Below are 16,973 nucleotides of genomic sequence, written 5' to 3'. Positions count from 1 at the left end.
GCCCACAGGAAGCTTTAAGCCACTTTGTGCCTTCCTGACTTCAAAACAGGCCCCAGCCTAGTTTAGGCAGCCTGAGGAGGTGGGTCTGCTGTAAGTTACAGAAGCTTCCCCAGTGTTGCTTGCAGCATAAGCCAGAATGGCAGTAGTTATGTGCACTATGCCCCCCAAAATGCCAGAGACTGCAAGAGGAAGAGAGTGGGGAGAAGGCCACAGTTGGACCATATATGGCAGCCCAATGCAGCGCTTGCACCAGTGGAATTCTCCCCCAGCCCCTTTAAACCACCCAAGCACCATTTAAGGTGGGGGTGAGGGAAAGGGGCAAAATCTTCTTTTGTGTCTTTTCATCTGTGCTACAAGGCACATAGCATCCTTCTGGGTGCCATAAAATAATGCTACATTGCTGTAGGTTTCTTTCAATTAATTTTCTTTTTTTAAAAGAAGGATTTAATAGGTGATACTTGAAATACATGCAGCTATTTCAATGATTTTTCTACCCTTTTCACAAACTTAAAAAAAACCCAACAACATTATCTTCTAGTTCCCCAGAAAAATCTCCCTCTGGACTTGGAAAAAAAATAAGCAGCCACTATGAAGTTTCAGCGTGAAAAATATTTTTTGAGGAAAAAACAAAACAAAACATAAGCAACAAAACACTGTTTGCAATGCATCAGCCATTTCAATTGTGAATCCCTGACAAACAGTGCCCTCAAGCTTATCTAAAAATCACTCACTTTATTTCCATTGATTCTGTCGCTGAAATACATTTGGTAGGAACATCTGATAAATCTTGGTCCATAGGCTCATCTCCATTTGTCAGACCAGATTCTAATTTACTCTTTTCTTCTTCAGTTGCTTGAAGCTCTGGAACTAGGAAATCCTCAGGCCTAATGTTGAAATTTTTAATTATTTGTATTAAAGTCGCAAAAGGGTTCTAGGTGCTATACAAACAATATTTACTATTACACTATATTACTGTTGAGTTGCTTTGCAATTAAAAGTATATAAGCTCAGCAGAAACGCTTTTAAGATTTCAATATCTAAACATGCTCAAGGATATTCCACCTCGAATTAAACTATATCTCTTCCAGATTAATATCTTTTAGATATTCCAATTTCTGGCATTTACATTCAGCCAACAGTCTACAAGATTCTCTCTCTCTTTTTAGTATGAGTTCCTTAGAAGGCAGATAGCCTCTTTGCTGGAAGACAGAGGTTTCTGTTTTCTCTCCTTTTCATTTCAAAGTTTACAAATCAGATTGTGTATTTTAAACAAAAATCAGGTTCACATTGAACAGAAAAGAATTTAATCACTTCTCTCTTCTAGGATAAAGAAAGTGCCTAGAGAGGCAGCATGATTTAAATGGATTGAGCATCAGGAAAAAAGGAGGAATTTCTTAATTTCAGTCTTGGCACTATCACTAATTCTCTGTGTGGCCTACAGCAACTTGTCTTAATTTCTGTCTGTTATCCTTTGTCTAAAGTGGGGAAATACCTACTTCATAGGTCTGTCGCAAGTGCTTAAAAAAAATACTATACAAATAATATTATTATTTTTTCCTCACACATACTTGATAATCTCCCCATATTCATCCCATTTAATTCTTTCTTCTGGGGCTGGAAACATCGGATAAGACTTCTTGGCCTGTTTGAAGAAGCTTCCTTTTCGGCTTCCTTCACCTTTCATCATCAAGTCATGTTTAGTTTTATGCACTGATGGCTGATCAATATCCTCTTCAACATCACTCTCATCACTGGAATCAATATCTACCCTGAAATGTCACCCCAAAATGGATTTTAAGTTATTTCTTTTAAGTTTCATTTTACACACCCACCCACCCACATATATAAAATTTCATTTTAAGTTACATATCAAACATTTGCTGGCCATTGCCTGCACTCAGATGGTCATATGCCTAATTTTGAAATTAACGAACACTTAGAAACATTTAAAATCAGTTATTGCTGGAGAACTAAGATGATTTACAAACTTCAGAAAGGATTTGTGACTGTCAAAGAGATCAGCTAAAAGAGGCCCATTAAAACAAAATTCCATAGCTGACTAATGAATGATCTGATATACATAGTAACTCCTCACTTAAGGTTGTAGTTATGTTCCTGAAAAATGTGACTTTAAGTGAAACGATGTTAAGCGAATCCAATTTCCCCATAAGAATGAATGTTAATGGGGAGAGTTAGGTTCCAGGGAAATTTATTTTTACCATACAGTACAGTACTATGGTTGGAAGGTGCCCCCGCCTTACCCCACACAGGCACAGCCCACTGGCACTGGGGACAATGAGGCAGGCAAGGAGGCTGAAGGTGCTGTAGGCTAGGAGAATCACGTTGTGCAGCAGCAGTGGCAGCTTCCCCTACTCTGCAAGCACCAGGGGCAGGGGGCTCAACCCTTGGTCCACCCACTCCACCCCTTTCCCCAAGCCCCCACCCTTAACCCGCCTCTTCTCCCTCCCCCTGTCCCGTTTACTCAGCACGCCAGGTCCTCGCTCCTCCCCCCTGCCTCCTGCCCACGGCAATCAGCTGGCTTACAGCATTCAGGAGGGAGGAGCGAGGACACAGCACGCAGGCTCCCACATCCCCTTCTGGAGACAGGGGAGGGAGGGGGAGCCTGCATGCCGAGTCGTCACTCCTCCCCCTCCTCCTTCCTAAACACCGCAAGACAGCTGATTGCCGCGGGCAGGAGGTGGCGGGAGGAGACGGAAGGCACTGATCTGCAGGGTCTGCCAGAGGGCAGGAGGCACTGGGGGGAGGAGGGGAGCGGGCATAGGGGAGGTGATAGGGTGGCTGCCAGCTGTGAACAAAGCAGGCAGCCAAACAACATTATAGCGAAGCATTGCACAACTTTAAATGGAGCATGATCTGTAATTGAGCAGGGACATAAGATCGAAACAATGTTAAGTGAGAGGACGTTAAGTGGGGAGTTACTGTATTTTCACCTATGGAAGCTACAATTTTCAGCTATTTCCAAAAGATAGTAAGGTATATTGGTTACTTGAAGGCTGTGTCTTTGGCATTAAGAGCCCACTGCATTAATAGGAAATATACTTACTCTTTGGACTGTTCTAACTTTTTAGCTGCTTCTTTCTTTAGTTTCTCCTTTTCTAGGTACTCCTCAAGTTCCTTCCCTTCAAGTTTGACACGTTTCCTCAACTAAAAAGAAAAAAAAAAGTGTGTGTGTGTGCGTGTATAAAAATATAAAAGGAGGGAAAAAACTGTATTAGAGTAAGCAACTTCAAAACAAGCTGTAACTTTTATTTGGAAATTTTAATACCCCTTCTACTGCACCAATTAAAACTTTTACTCAGTCACAATCAGTATAAGGATACCAAAGTGATTAAGGCTACTTCTGCCACCCACATTGAGTTCAGTAGTAACTTACTCTAAAATGTAAATAAAATCCCTAGTACTGCTAAAATTAAGCAAATATAGTATTATCATGCTTAACAATAAAATAGTTATAGTAAAACTGTATTAAAAATCAACTGATTCACTTTGCAAAATTCCTAAATTGAAACTGATCTTCATTTAGCAACTTACAGTGGAGGAATTATTTTTTTCCCCTTCTTTCAATAACTGAACAGGGCAAAATTAATCCCTAAATAATATCTGGTGTTGGTATAATGGTTTTCCTGTCTTTGCCGCTGACAAACAAGAGCAGAATGCCAAAATTGAATATTATTATAGGGAAGAGTAGCAAATTTTGCTCTGGCTTTAAAGAAGGCATACCACAGTACACCTCTAAACCTCTATTTAGAGGGGCGTCAAAAATCCCTACCGCGTTATAGCGGAAACCCTGTTATATCGGGGTACAGGCGGCAGGGCTCCAGCAGAGATTTAAAGAGCTCTGGGCTCTAGTCGCTGCATGGAGCCCTGGGCCCTTTAAATCACCGGTGAGTTCCACTGCCATAGCCCCAGGGTAGCGGTGGCAGGGCTCCCGTGGTGATTTAAAGAACTCCAGGCTCCAGCCACTGTGGGGAGCCCAGGCCCTTTAAATGGGCGGGAAGCCCCGCTGTCGCAGTCCCGGGGTAGCGGTGGCAGGGCTCCAGCAGGATTTAAAGGGCCCGGGGCTCCTTGCAGCAGCCGGAGCCCTGGGCCCTTTAAAGTGCCACCTGAGCCCCACTGCCGCAGCCCTGGGGTAGCAGTGGCAGGGCTCCAGCGGTGATTTAAAGGGCTCCCCACAGCCCCGCTGCTACCGTGCTATACGTAAACCCATGTTATATCGGGTCGTGTTATAGCAGGGTAAAGGTGTATATGTTTTTCTAAATAATACTGTATCCTGAGGACAATAATGCATGAAGCATCACTCTGTTCTTTTAGGAAATTATAAAAGAAAGCTGTAGAATCTATATGGGAATTGCTAAAGAATCCCTTTAAAGCCACAGGTGTACACACTCCCATACAAACCATAAAATTTGCAGGTGGAATCAGGAGCAGGTGTAGTATGAAAAATTACTGAAATCAGCTGTATAAGTCAACTATTCCCTTTTATTTTCCACCTTTATTTTTCTTTTTAAATTTCTTGTGTGATATTAACCTCACTCAGCTTAACTTTCTTTTTCCAAATGATTTTTTTGTCCAAATAAGCAACTGTATCTTGACATCTAAACGACAACGGGAAACTGTATAATTACTTTCTGTTTACTGTAACATGGGTGCGTTTCTGTGATTTGAAAGGTATTTTTAGTAATTTTTATGCTACAGATTTTATAACCTTGCCCTTCAGCTAATATATAATAATTCCCTACCACAAAATCTACTTTTGATCCTATTCTTGTTTGACGATGCCATGCTTAACTATAACTACAGTTTGACACATCAGGAAATAAGTGGCTTAAGAGTTCTCTCAGCAACTAGACAAAATTTTCAATAGTACAATCAAAAAAGAAATTTAAGCTAGGTCTTGCACACACTTCCACAGTTGGTAAACATCAGAAAATCTGAATTGTAACATATTGCCTTACCTCTATATCTATAACCTTTTCAGAAGGGTTATCTATAAGAAATCGTGCTAGCGTCCCAGGTGTGGTCCTATAAGTTAAAATTACAGAGTTTTTGGAATCCTGACACCACTGTATAAAGAGATCTCTTGAAAACCCACATTCCAAATCAGGCTGGCTGGCAAGCACGACTTTTGGGCTAGGTACTCGAGCCAAGTCAGAAAGACCATGACATAATGAGAGATGGCGGAATTGAAATGGATTGTTCCTCTTGTCTTCAAAACACCTCATCAGTTTGTCACTCATCCATTCAACCTAAGGGTGGTATTGGAAAAAAGGGTACGTCATCTGTAAGATTTTTACATGGTACTTTGTAATAACTAAAACTGATGTACAAACTTGATACTTGTACCTGACATTAAAAAATGCTCTTCTAGAGATTCTCAAGTTGACGGGTGCAGTATGCACACACATCAAATCAGTCTCTTTACCAATACCTCTCTGTGGGCAATCACATATCATGTATATAAATTAAATATTCTTTATCACACCTGCAACCTAGGCTAATAGATCATGTAGTACAACGAAAATGGATTTCCCTATCTATCAAATCATACTACTGGCAGTATTCTGGTTGCATATTACTTGATGGAGGGAATTTAGATCATGAGTGCCCATGCTGGAATAGGGAAGTCAGATCAGTAACACAGAAATTTTTCCTCCTGTTAAACAGAACCACATGTCTTTGGATAAGCCTACTGTTATCAAGCAACATTAAGAATGAAAATAATTAGCCCTTTCATAATTGTATTTTAATATCAGAACACACCTGTGATTTAGAAAACTCCACTACATTGTAGCTGACATTATTTAAAAGTGCTAAAGAGTAGACTCCTAATCCTGCATCTTTTGTTCTCCAAATCTGATCAAGAAGTTGGGCAAGTTCCAGAACTCGGCCTGCTGTATCCACGGCTATTAACACATTTCCATCACCTCGCAACGTCTCCAAGACATTGGCTGGAGTGGGATGGCAGGGGAGAAATAAAAATAAATAAATAAAATAAAGTAGCTGCACATTGAACGACAATTAGAAGAGGAGAAAGATTTTTATTTTCTCTACCAAACATCAACTATAATCAGAGGAAAACTAAACTCAAAGATTAACTGACAATAAGCAGCACTGAAAAAATCTCAGCTTCAAAGAGATATTGATGCACAATTCCCATTTTGGGAGCTGTGCCCCTCTTATACAGCTTTCAAAGGCTCAGTCTTAATATTTAATAGTAATTTCTTTTTTTAAATCCATTTTAATGATTTTTTTTTAAATGAAGTACAAAGAACCATTGAAATTTATTTCCTTATCTCAAAAGAACAGATCAGCTCAGGTTAGATCAAAACATCAAGTCTTTGATTCAATTTTAGCAAGTATGACTCAATTACTTTTTATCTGAAAATACGTTTATTCACAGGATCACTAGTTAGAAAAAATATAAATAAATCAGAAAATTAAAAGAAAATTAAAGATTCTCAATTTTCATGTACATTACATTTGTTATAGAAGTTTATAACTCAATTGAAAAACAGATATTTTCCATTACTACTGCTTTAACATACTTAACAGTTGTTCATCTCTTTGCTTCCGTCTGGGTTGTACATACGTAGCATTAAAGGAATCTGTGATAAGCAGCGAAGGCCTGCTCAACATTTCCAGAGAACATCCATTTAAATGGCTGAAGAAAAAGAAGTTAGGCCACACAAGTTCAGTTTTTGTATTGCTAACGAACGACAAGGCAAAAAAAGTCATAAGATAGTTCTCAATGTGATAGTTCTCAATGTGCAGAACTGGCATTCCCCATTATTTGGCAAATTTTCTATTAGATTCTTACTGTCTTTTAATAACAACAACAACCACCACCTTGAAAAACCCCCTCTATCGTAGGAATAAGATGATATTTCTTAAGAGAAAATGTACTAGAACATGGATGATCTGGCTTCATAACCATGTACTTATGCCATGTTTAGAAAGAACAGTTTTTTGTTAGGCCAAAAGCATGGGCACTTCATGCTGCTTTCATTTTCTACTTGCCATGCCTTTCCTTCCCTGAAACTTCTCACCATCCCTTAAATTTAGTTTAAGACAAACCCCAAATAACTTATGTTTTAAATCTGCAAACTTCTTCCACTTTGATTTTATTCTCGTCTCCATTTGTCCCTTTAACACATTTTAATTTAAAACAAAATCTTCCTAAAGCAACACAGAATATAATCTCTCTTTTCTGCGGGAGTGGGAGGGGAAGAGAGAAGAGATTTGCTCTCTTCTCTTTTTAAAGGATCTCAAACATTTCCACGATAATCTAAATATAATTATTTCCTCATTTTAAGCACCAAGTCACCTATGTACTTTTTTTCATTTTCTAAGAAATGTCTGTCCCATTCGACTTATTCTTGAATTACTTCTATATGAGACCAGCTGCGAATACTCCTACAAGCAAAAATTGCCCTGTAATCACATTTTGATCAAAGGAGAAAATGAACACTGCAATTTCCCACAAATATGAATCTAAGATTCAAACCCTCCTTCTCCCCTACATCCCCACCCCTGAAGCCTTTGGTATCTGCATTTTGTACCTAGACTATTATGCAACATTTATGTCTGTCCAGACTCCCAGCGCATCTGCAGTCTTGATTACAAGCTGGACCTTATACTGGCATTCAGGGGCTCATTAGCATGCTTGTTTTTCCCTTGATAAAAGGGACAGTTATTTATCATTGTCTTATTCTTCTTAGAAGACTGCTTCTTTTTATTTTTATTATAAAATACACTATTTATATTTTTATACTCCTTTTTCAACTGGAAGGAGAGATTTCCCCTCCTCTTCCCAGTTGTAGCACTGGACATTTTCTGTTTCAAATCTTACAATTAAATTGAAAACAGGATTTGATAACGAGGAAAGCCACCATCAAATCCAGCTGAGTTGAAGTGAAGTTGGCAATCTTAATATTTCATGCCAGTGCAAGTATTTATCATGCACTGTTAAATTACATCGCAATACTAACTGAAATTTGGGGGGAAAAAAAAAAAAGATTTGCTGTGTTGTACATACATTTCCCTCTTGTGGTTGAAGTCAACAGCATAAACAATTTCTTCTTCTCCATCTTTGACAATCTTCCAAATTGTGCCTCCTATCATGTGACCAGCCGGCAGTGGTGTAATAGAAAGACCATGTCCTTTCCCTATAGGAACAATATTGTAACCTCTCAATATTTCAGATATAGCATGCCTATTACAATACATTATCCCAACCACAAGGCAGTTTGAAATAAACCACTAACCCATAGTTACTACTGAGGGAGGTCAGAAGTCATTATTCCCTCCAGCCTGACTACTAACAACAGTGTAAGGTTCCAGTATTCCCTGTGATTAAGGATTCTTCCTCATTTGGCCTCCGGAAAACAGAGAGCTGGGAAAGGTACACCAATCTCAGGTTAAGTTTGTTCCAGCTGTGCTGCAATGTCCATGAAAACAGGAGGAAAAGAAACACATAACTGGCAGCACTTTTTGCCAGTTATTCTATGAACATAACATACAAACCACACTGGTGAAATGCAGTCATCACAGAGTGGCTGCATTTAACCACATAGCAATATTACAGAGCTAACAGCAAGTGAACAGCAAGCTTTAAATTAAAGTTTCTAGGAAATTACAGAGGGTGCATGTACACAGATTAGAAATCAGCCAGACCATGAGGACACACAGTAATCTCTTATGAAAAATATCAAGAAATGTGTTTCTAGTGTTCCACAGTATAGGCAATATACCACTTATCTGCATGGAAATACTCTTAGAATTGATGACACCACACAAGTGTGGTCATGCAGCAGTAGAGGGAAAGGTGGAGCATAACTTAACCTGTAACCAGCACAAACATTCTAATCTTAGAAGTGTCCAGCATGCACTCTCTGAATTCATTTACATTACAAATATGACAAGTCATGGGGCCCAGTTATAAGACAGTTCAAACTTTACATGTCTTCTCATTGGTTTAGTTAGTGTGGACAGGACTTCACTTTGTCTCAATAAATGTGTTAATGCCTTAAACCAGTGGCTCTCAACCTTTCCAGACAACTGTACCCCTTTCAGGAGCCTGATTTGTCTTGTATATCCCCAAGTTTCACCTCAGTTAAAAACTACTTGCTTACAAAATCAGACATAAAAATACAGAAGTGTCACACTATTACTGAAAAATTGCTCTCTCATTTTTACCATATAATTATAAAATAAATCAATTGCAATATAAATATTGTACTTACAATTCAGTGCCCTGGATATACAGCGGTTTAAACAAGCCATTTTTTGAAATTTTAGTTTGTACTGACTTCTCTAATGCTTTTTATGTGGCCTGTTGTAAAATTCGGCAAATATCTAGATGAACTGATGTGTCCCCTGGAAGACCTCTGCATACCACCATGGGCAGGCATACCCCTGGTGAGAACCACTCCCTTAGACTACTACAATTTGAGCAGAAATCTCCAACACTCCTGTCCATTTCCTGAAGAACTTGCTTTTCTGTTTTTATTTGTGCTCCTTTTCACTTGGGGAAAATATGTAAGCAACTGTCAATGTTGCCTTCAATTAGCTAGCAACAAGATGTATTTTAGAGATGCGGAAGGTATCAGAAAAATAAAGATGAGAAATAAAACATAGGATAGGACAGTCAAATTCAATCCAGCATAACCCTTACTAACTTCAATGGGAGTTGGGCCTTTTTCTGAAATGTAATCATTGGGGCAGATCCTCAGCTGGAGGTGGAGCTATGACAGCTTACACCAATGAGGATCTGTCACTTTGTGCTGCTACTGATCCACTTTTAGTGAGTCAGAGGACCTATGCCACGTACTCTCCTCAAAAAAGCAAACTCCAGTTCAAAATGAAAATGCACATTAAATCCATTAAAAAACAAGTCATCTTCTGCATCTTTTGCTGTGTTTTTACCTTTCAAGTTCACAATCTGAGAGAACTTGAGCTGCTGTATTTTATCAAAAGCTGCATCTACATCATCCAATGTAAAGAGAGTGAAATCTTCTGTATTGTGGCGAGACTAGCATAAAAAGGAAACAAAGGAAAACATATTAAAAAGTCCGAAAATCATCTTCTATGAAACAGTTTAATAACTTAAATACATGTGAAAATGAGAAATAAAATATACCTGATACAGATCATACATAAACATTTGTCCCATTTTATATACAGGAATGGTTGCATAAATAGCACAATTTAAACCCATTTTTCCAACTGCATAGGGGAGAGCACCAAGATGTAGAGGATCAGGGTGAGAAAGTAGCACTGCATCAACCTGGTGTACATATCTAGGAGGAAAAAGGAGATATACATGAAAAAAATTACTGAAAAAACAAAAAAGACTATTTGTAGTAACATCAAGTGCAAAACTTCCAAGCAGAAAAAAATCACTCAATTTATCCCCAACAGAACGGGAACTCTCAACTAAAGAAAAGTTTTAATAACTGTTACAAAAAATAAAAATTAAGGATAAAATTTTAAGAAGCTCTGAAGTGACTTAGAAGCCTAAGTGCCCAAGTCATTTTTCAAACTCGGACTTAGGATCCCAAGTCACTTAGAGTAAACGTTTCAAAGTGCCTAATTTGGCAAACTCCAAACTCATAGGAATTGCATTACTACTATTTCAGACAAGTGATAAATAGTAAGATAAGGGATTAAAATATTTCCAAATTGAAACAGATTGAATTCAGTATTCAAACAGATTTAGTATGCAATTTCCCTTAGCTTTTCACACAACTAGTTTTCCAAAGCTCTTTGAAAACTATACACAGTTAATTATTAATGAATGGTTGGTTGGCTCTGGAACATGAAAACTTCTAGCTGTACCATGCCAACCTGACATTTTAATGTAATATTTTCTTTCTCCTCCAGAATGATAATGCTTGTTTAGTGCTTATTAGTATTACAATTATAAATCATAAAACATGACATAACTTAATATATCTGCTACTTAATTGAATGGCTAACACTATCAAAAGATTTTAAGAAAGATTACATTTATTAATTGTGAAATTAAGTTAGCCTAGGACTCAGGGCCCAATTCTAAAGCCTTTACTCACTTGAATAATCCCATTTAAAAAAACTGAAGGCTACAGAATCAAGTGCCAAATCTCTAAAAGCCAAATTAAAAAAATATCTATTTAAAGAAAGAGGAAGAGGTCAAATGTAAGTATTTCAAACAACAGTAAGTGGCTGGATTGTTTTTAAATAAGTAAGAAAATGAATTCTTTGACCTACTGGTTAAACATTTTATAAGAACAGACATCTCGAACAACAGACAAGTGAAAAAATGTATTAGCTGAAATGCTAACAGCATGTATATTGCACATATCTGAGTAGCATGTAGCAGGAAAGCCCTTTTCCTGAAGAGTAACTGTCTGGTTCAATAAACTTTTCAAAATATTAAAGGCCATATTGCAATTATTGTATCATAATATGTAGTTGAAAGATTTTAATGTGATGATGCTATGAATAGTGATTAAAATTGGAATTGTGAGGATTTCATGTTCTTTCAGGAACTTCCATATTTAGACCCTCACCTTGTAATCACTGGGAGTACAGGATGACCCCTTTCTGCACATGCACAGAGCCATCATTGAATTAAATGGTGTTCAGTGCAGGAGCCCACCTGCTCAGTTTAAAACACAGATTTTTTTTTTCCTGACAGCCCAAACACCCGATAGCAGGTGAGGATCAAACTGTTTTCTTTCTGGCTTATACATGATCAGCAGTAAGATTCTACTATTTGTATGTAGTTAATTCTGTTGATAATTAAGGCTACATTTTAGACATGGGTATTTTTAGTAAAATTCACTGCCTGTGACCTGTCCATGACTTTTACTAAAAATATCTGTAACTAAAACTTGGGAGGGGGGCCATGGGGACTGTGGGTCCTGGGGGAAGTGGCTCAGGACCCCTGCTGGTGCTCGTGGGTGAAGTGGGGAGGGTTGTCAGGGCCTCTCTTTCTGGTTCCACATCCCTGCAGCTCCTAGGCAGCGCAAGGGCACAAGCACTGGCTGCCGCAGCTCCCATTGGCCAGGAACTGCAGCCAATGCGAGCTGTGGGGGCGGGAACTGTGAGTACAGGCAACTTGGAGCCAGTTCCCCCACCCCAGACCACCTGGGAGCTGCAGGGCCATACCAGTGGGAGCCCCTTACCCTGAGGTAAGCTCCCCCTAAACCCCCAATGCTCTGCCCCTAGTCCTGAGCGCCCTCCCACACACCCAAACTGTTGTTGCTGGCCCAGGGGCTGCCCACTTTGGGTAGCCCCTGAGCCAGACCCAGCCACTGCAGAAGACATGGAATCCATGGCCTCCCTGACAGACTCACAGCCTTATTGATAATACACAGGCCAGAACTGAGCCAAGCTAAGTATCTCATAGCTGTATATAATGGATCTGCAGGGCTATTAGATAAAAAAAATCATATTTATGTAATTAATGCAAGCTGATATAACTCAGAATATACACAGAGAAGATCTATTTATTAAAGTTTTAGAAGACTGACTTTTCCTATCATATATGCAATTTTAAACAGAAAACAAAAATTTTGGATTTTCATTCTACATCATGAACATAAAATATCATGCCTTAAAACATGCAGTAATGTGTTTTCAAGGCTTTTATTAGAAAAATAAACAAAGGAGAAGCAATTACTTACTTCCTTAGAGAATCAATGATATCCATTGAAAAATTCTCATCCCAGCCACAGTCCAATAAAAAACGAAACTCGTCTACCTGCAGCAGATAGCAGAGAGCAGATTCCTCCTGCACCCCTGAGAGCGTAGTCAACTTGATAATGGAGGTCATTTTGCTGTCCAAATGTCTGCTTACCAAAACAACTATTTTAAAAAGAAAAAAAATGTAAACACCTAATACAAAATAAGTTTGTATTTAGATATTTAGACCATTATTTTATTATTTGTGTAAACATATGCAAGTCAGTAATAATTTTGTATTATTATTATTACTAGATAATAGTACCTCATTATCAATTACCAGAAATTCTACTGACACTGTTATTTGAGCTGCTATATTTTAAATACAAAGACAGAAAACAACCTCTTATTGTTCTTAAATTGGGATTGTTTTCAGATACTTCCCCAAAACCTAACAAATTTTATGGATGTCAACAATCAAAAATGTTGCAAGTCTATGTATGGCAACTTCCTATTTAAAAGGGATTGTTCATTAAAAGAAAGCTGGATGGAGACAGACATACACAAGCTTCCACTGAAGATGAAGAGAAAGGCAGATTGATAAAGAAACAGAAAAAGCCTGAGAAACTAGATCATAAAAGTGTAGGACTGGAACGGACTTCAATAGGTCATCTAGTCCAGTTCCCTGCACTCAAGGAAGGACTAAGTAATAACTAGACCATTCCTGACAGATAATTGTCTAATCCAGTGGTTCTCAAACTTCATTTCACCTCGACTCCCTTCTGACAACAAAAATTACTACACAACCCTGGGCAGGTGGGGGGAAGAGGGGGCAGCCAGAGTCCTGACACCCCATGGAGGGAGGCTGTAACTTGAGTCTTGCTGTACAAGGCCCAGCAAGAGAACTAGATAAATTCATGGAGGTTAAGTCCAATAATGGCTATTAGCCAGGATGGGTAAGGAATGGTGTTCTTAGCCTCTGTTTGTCAGAGGGTGGAGATGGATGGCAGGAGAGAGATCACTTGATCACTGCCTGTTAGGTTCACTCCCTCTGGGGCACCTGGCATTGGCCACTGTTGGGAGACAGGATGCTGGGCTGGATGGACCCTTGGTCTGACCCAATATGGCCATTCTTATATTCTTAAGTCTAACACCAGCCATGGTGACCCTATTAAAACATGGTCACAACCCAGTTTGAGAACCACTGGATCTATTTTTAAAAACTTCAAAAACAAAGATTCCACAACCTCCCTAAGCAATTTGTTTCAGTGCTTATCTACCCTGACAGTTAAAGTTTTTCCTAATGTCCAACCTAAACCACCCCTGCAGCAATTTAAGCCCATTGCTTCTTGTACTATCCTCAGAGTTTGAGAACAATTTTTCTCCCTCGTCCTTGTAACAAACTTTTATGTCCCCTCTCCCCCCATCTTCTCTTCTCCAAATTAAACAAACCCAATTTTTCAGTCTTTCCTCATAGGTTACGTTTTCTAGACCTTTAATCATTTTTGTTCATCTCTTCTGGACTTTCTCCAGTTTGTCCACATCTTTCCTGAAATGCGGCGCCTGGCATTGGACACAATACTCCAGTTGAGGCCATATCAGCATGGAGTAGAGCGGAAGAATTACTTCTTGTGTCTTGCTTACAACACTCCTGCTAATACAACCCAGAGTGACATCCGCTTTTTTTGCAACAGTGTTAAATGGCTGACTTATATTTAGTTTGTGATCCACTATAATCTCCAAATCTCTTTCCATAGTACTTCTTCCTAAGCAGTCATTTCATATTTTGTATGTGTGTAATTAATTGTTCCTTCCTAAATGGAGTATTTTGCATTTGTCCTTACTGAATTTCATCCGATTTACTTCATACCATTTCTCCAGTTTGTCCAGATCATTTTGAATTTTACAGTAGAACCTCAGATTTATGAACATCTTGGGAGTGGAGGTTGTTCGTAACTCTAAACAAACCATGGTTGTTCTTGCAAAAGTTTACAATGAAAATTTATTATGCAGAAGAAAAATGCTGCTTTTAACCATCTGAATGTAAATGTATCAAGCACAGAAAGAGTACCTTACTTGCTTGGTGGGGGGGGGGGGGAGGAGTGCCTCTACTGCTGCCTGACTGCATACTTCCGGTTCCAAATGAGGTGTGTGGTTGACTGGTCAGTTTGTAACTCTGGTGGTCATAACTCTGGTTCTACTGCAATCCTATCCTTCAAAGCACTTGCAACCCCTCCCATCTTGATATCAACCACAAACTTTAAAAGTGCACTCTCTATGCCATTATCTAAATCATTTATGAAGATATTGAACAGAACTGGACCCAGGACTGATCCTGCAGGACCCCACTAGATATGCCCCTCGAGCTTCATTGAGAACCACTGATGATTACTCTCTGCGAATTGTTTCCCAACCAGCCGTGCAGCCAACTCATAGTAGCTCCAGTTAGGTTACATTTCCCTAGTTTGTTTATGAGAAGGTCATGCGAGACAGTATCAAAAACCTTACTAATGTCAAGATATACCACATCTTACTCTTGAGGAAATTCTGCACCAAAAAATTAAAAATTCTGCACATATTTTAAAATTCTGCATATTTTGTCAATAAATGTACAGGCTCTAACATGGCAGTGGGGAGCACTTGCCCTTGGCTGTATGGAGGTGGGATATCACCTTGCAGCACGCCCCCAGAAACAGGCTCAGCAGTGATGCTCCTCCCGACCCTCATACAGCAAAAGGGCTTTGCCTGTCCCACAAACAGCCCAGGGTCATGCCCCTCCACACCAGATGAACCAAGATAGCAAGGGAGAGGGGCGTCCTCTCTCACACATACCCACTAGTCCTCAATCCAGGTGTGGGGCAGGCAGGCTCAGACCTGCAAGACTCAAGTGTGGAGGAGGGATCCAGAAGTGGGGTGAGAGATTTCTATGTGGGACAAGCTGGGTGTGGGGGATCAGTGGGGCAGTTCCTAGCCTCTGTTTGCCAGAAGCTGGGAATGGGCAACAGGGATGCATCACTTGATTAATACCTGTTCTGTTCATTCCCTCTGAAGCCCCTTGGCCAATATTAGAAGACAGGATTCTGGGCTAGATGGACCTTTGGTCTGACCCAGTATGGTCATTCTTATGGTCTGAGTGTGAAAGGGGAGGGGGGTAACTAGATGCACAGGGGCTCACTGTGGGGGTTCCCAGGGCAGGGGGAATGGGACTCTGCAGAGGGGTCCAGGTGAAGATGGCTGGGGCTCAGCACGGAGGTGTGGGGGAGATGGGAATCAGAAGAGGGTGTGGGAGGTTCAGTGAGGGGATCCAGGTGCTGGGGCAGGAGTTCAGGTGCAGCTGATTGGGTCTCAGTGAGTTGGGGTCCAGGCACAGTTATGGTTGTCCAGAGAGGAGTTCACTGGGGTGGAGGTTCAAGTATGGGGGCTCAACAGGGGCTGGTAATCCAGATGCAGGGGGAGGAGCTCGGCCAGGTGGAGGTTCAGGTGCAGGGAGGGTAAGGCTCAGCGGGTGTAGGTATGGAGAGATCTGGATGCACAGGCATTGGGTGGACAGGGGAGCAGGTCCCCATACACTGACCCCCTCCCCCCATGGCTGAAGGAATGATGGGGGCAGGAAGTGGGAATGCGAAGCTTCCTGCAGCCAGGAGAGGTTTCTGATCCAGCCCCAGCCACTACTTGCAAGGGAAGAGGAAGTTCTGTCCTCCCCAGCCTGGCCAAGACTAGAAGCTGAGCCTGGCACAGGGTAGGAGCCACCAGCCGGGCATCCCCCCCATAGCAATTTACCTGTCCGCTGGCTCCTCCCGGCACCCGAAACGACATGCCCGTACTGCTGGGAAGGGGCCCATGACCACTCTTGCGACTTCCCTTTGCTTCCCCCTCGGAAGTCATATTTCTACAGGGAAGCAATGAAATCTGCAGAGGCCATAAATTCTGCATGCAGTGGTGCAGAATTCCTCCAAGAGTAAACATTACCCTTTTTCCCCATTCAAAAGGCTTGTTACTAAGGCTATTGGTTAACTGCAGTTAACTCACATGATTAACTGAAAAATTAATCACAATTAACCACAGTTTTAATCACATTGTTAAACAATAGAATACCAATTGAAATTTATTAAAAAATGTTGGATGTTTCTCTACATTTTCAGATACATTGATTTCAACTACAACACAGAACACGAAGTGTACAGTGCTCACTTTATATTATTACAAATATTTGCACTGTAAAAATGATAAAAGACATAGTATTTTCCAGTTCACCTCATACAAGTACTCTCGTACAATCTCTTTTT

The 16,973-nt window shown here is 40.1% G+C and overlaps 2 protein-coding genes across 4 annotated transcripts in view; one reads left to right on the top strand and one right to left on the bottom strand.

Annotated features, from left to right (window-relative positions):
- The window catches only part of ATXN3 (ataxin 3), a 464,297-nt gene that overhangs the window by 414,098 nt on the left and 33,226 nt on the right, over nt 1-16,973 (top strand). The gene's annotated exons all lie outside the window — the stretch shown is intronic.
- CPSF2 (cleavage and polyadenylation specific factor 2) overlaps nt 1-16,973 on the bottom strand; it is a 28,290-nt gene that overhangs the window by 8,255 nt on the left and 3,062 nt on the right. For both annotated transcript variants that reach the window (XM_050953255.1, XM_050953254.1), the window contains 10 exons: nt 12,690-12,870; nt 10,160-10,319; nt 9,946-10,051; nt 8,057-8,186; nt 6,567-6,682; nt 5,782-5,969; nt 4,977-5,267; nt 3,065-3,165; nt 1,569-1,769; nt 732-884 (listed from right to left, as the gene is read on the bottom strand). In XM_050953255.1, coding sequence (XP_050809212.1) covers nt 732-884; nt 1,569-1,769; nt 3,065-3,165; nt 4,977-5,267; nt 5,782-5,969; nt 6,567-6,682; nt 8,057-8,186; nt 9,946-10,051; nt 10,160-10,319; nt 12,690-12,838 — 1,595 coding nt within the window. In that variant the 5' untranslated portion in view covers nt 12,839-12,870. The remainder of the gene's footprint in view (nt 1-731; nt 885-1,568; nt 1,770-3,064; nt 3,166-4,976; nt 5,268-5,781; nt 5,970-6,566; nt 6,683-8,056; nt 8,187-9,945; nt 10,052-10,159; nt 10,320-12,689; nt 12,871-16,973) is intronic.

This window comes from Gopherus flavomarginatus, chromosome 5, assembly GCF_025201925.1.
Source record: "Gopherus flavomarginatus isolate rGopFla2 chromosome 5, rGopFla2.mat.asm, whole genome shotgun sequence".
Taxonomy (NCBI): Eukaryota; Metazoa; Chordata; order Testudines; family Testudinidae; genus Gopherus; species Gopherus flavomarginatus.
Note: the sequence above shows the minus strand (reverse complement) of the source record. Positions and strands in the feature narration are given on the sequence as shown.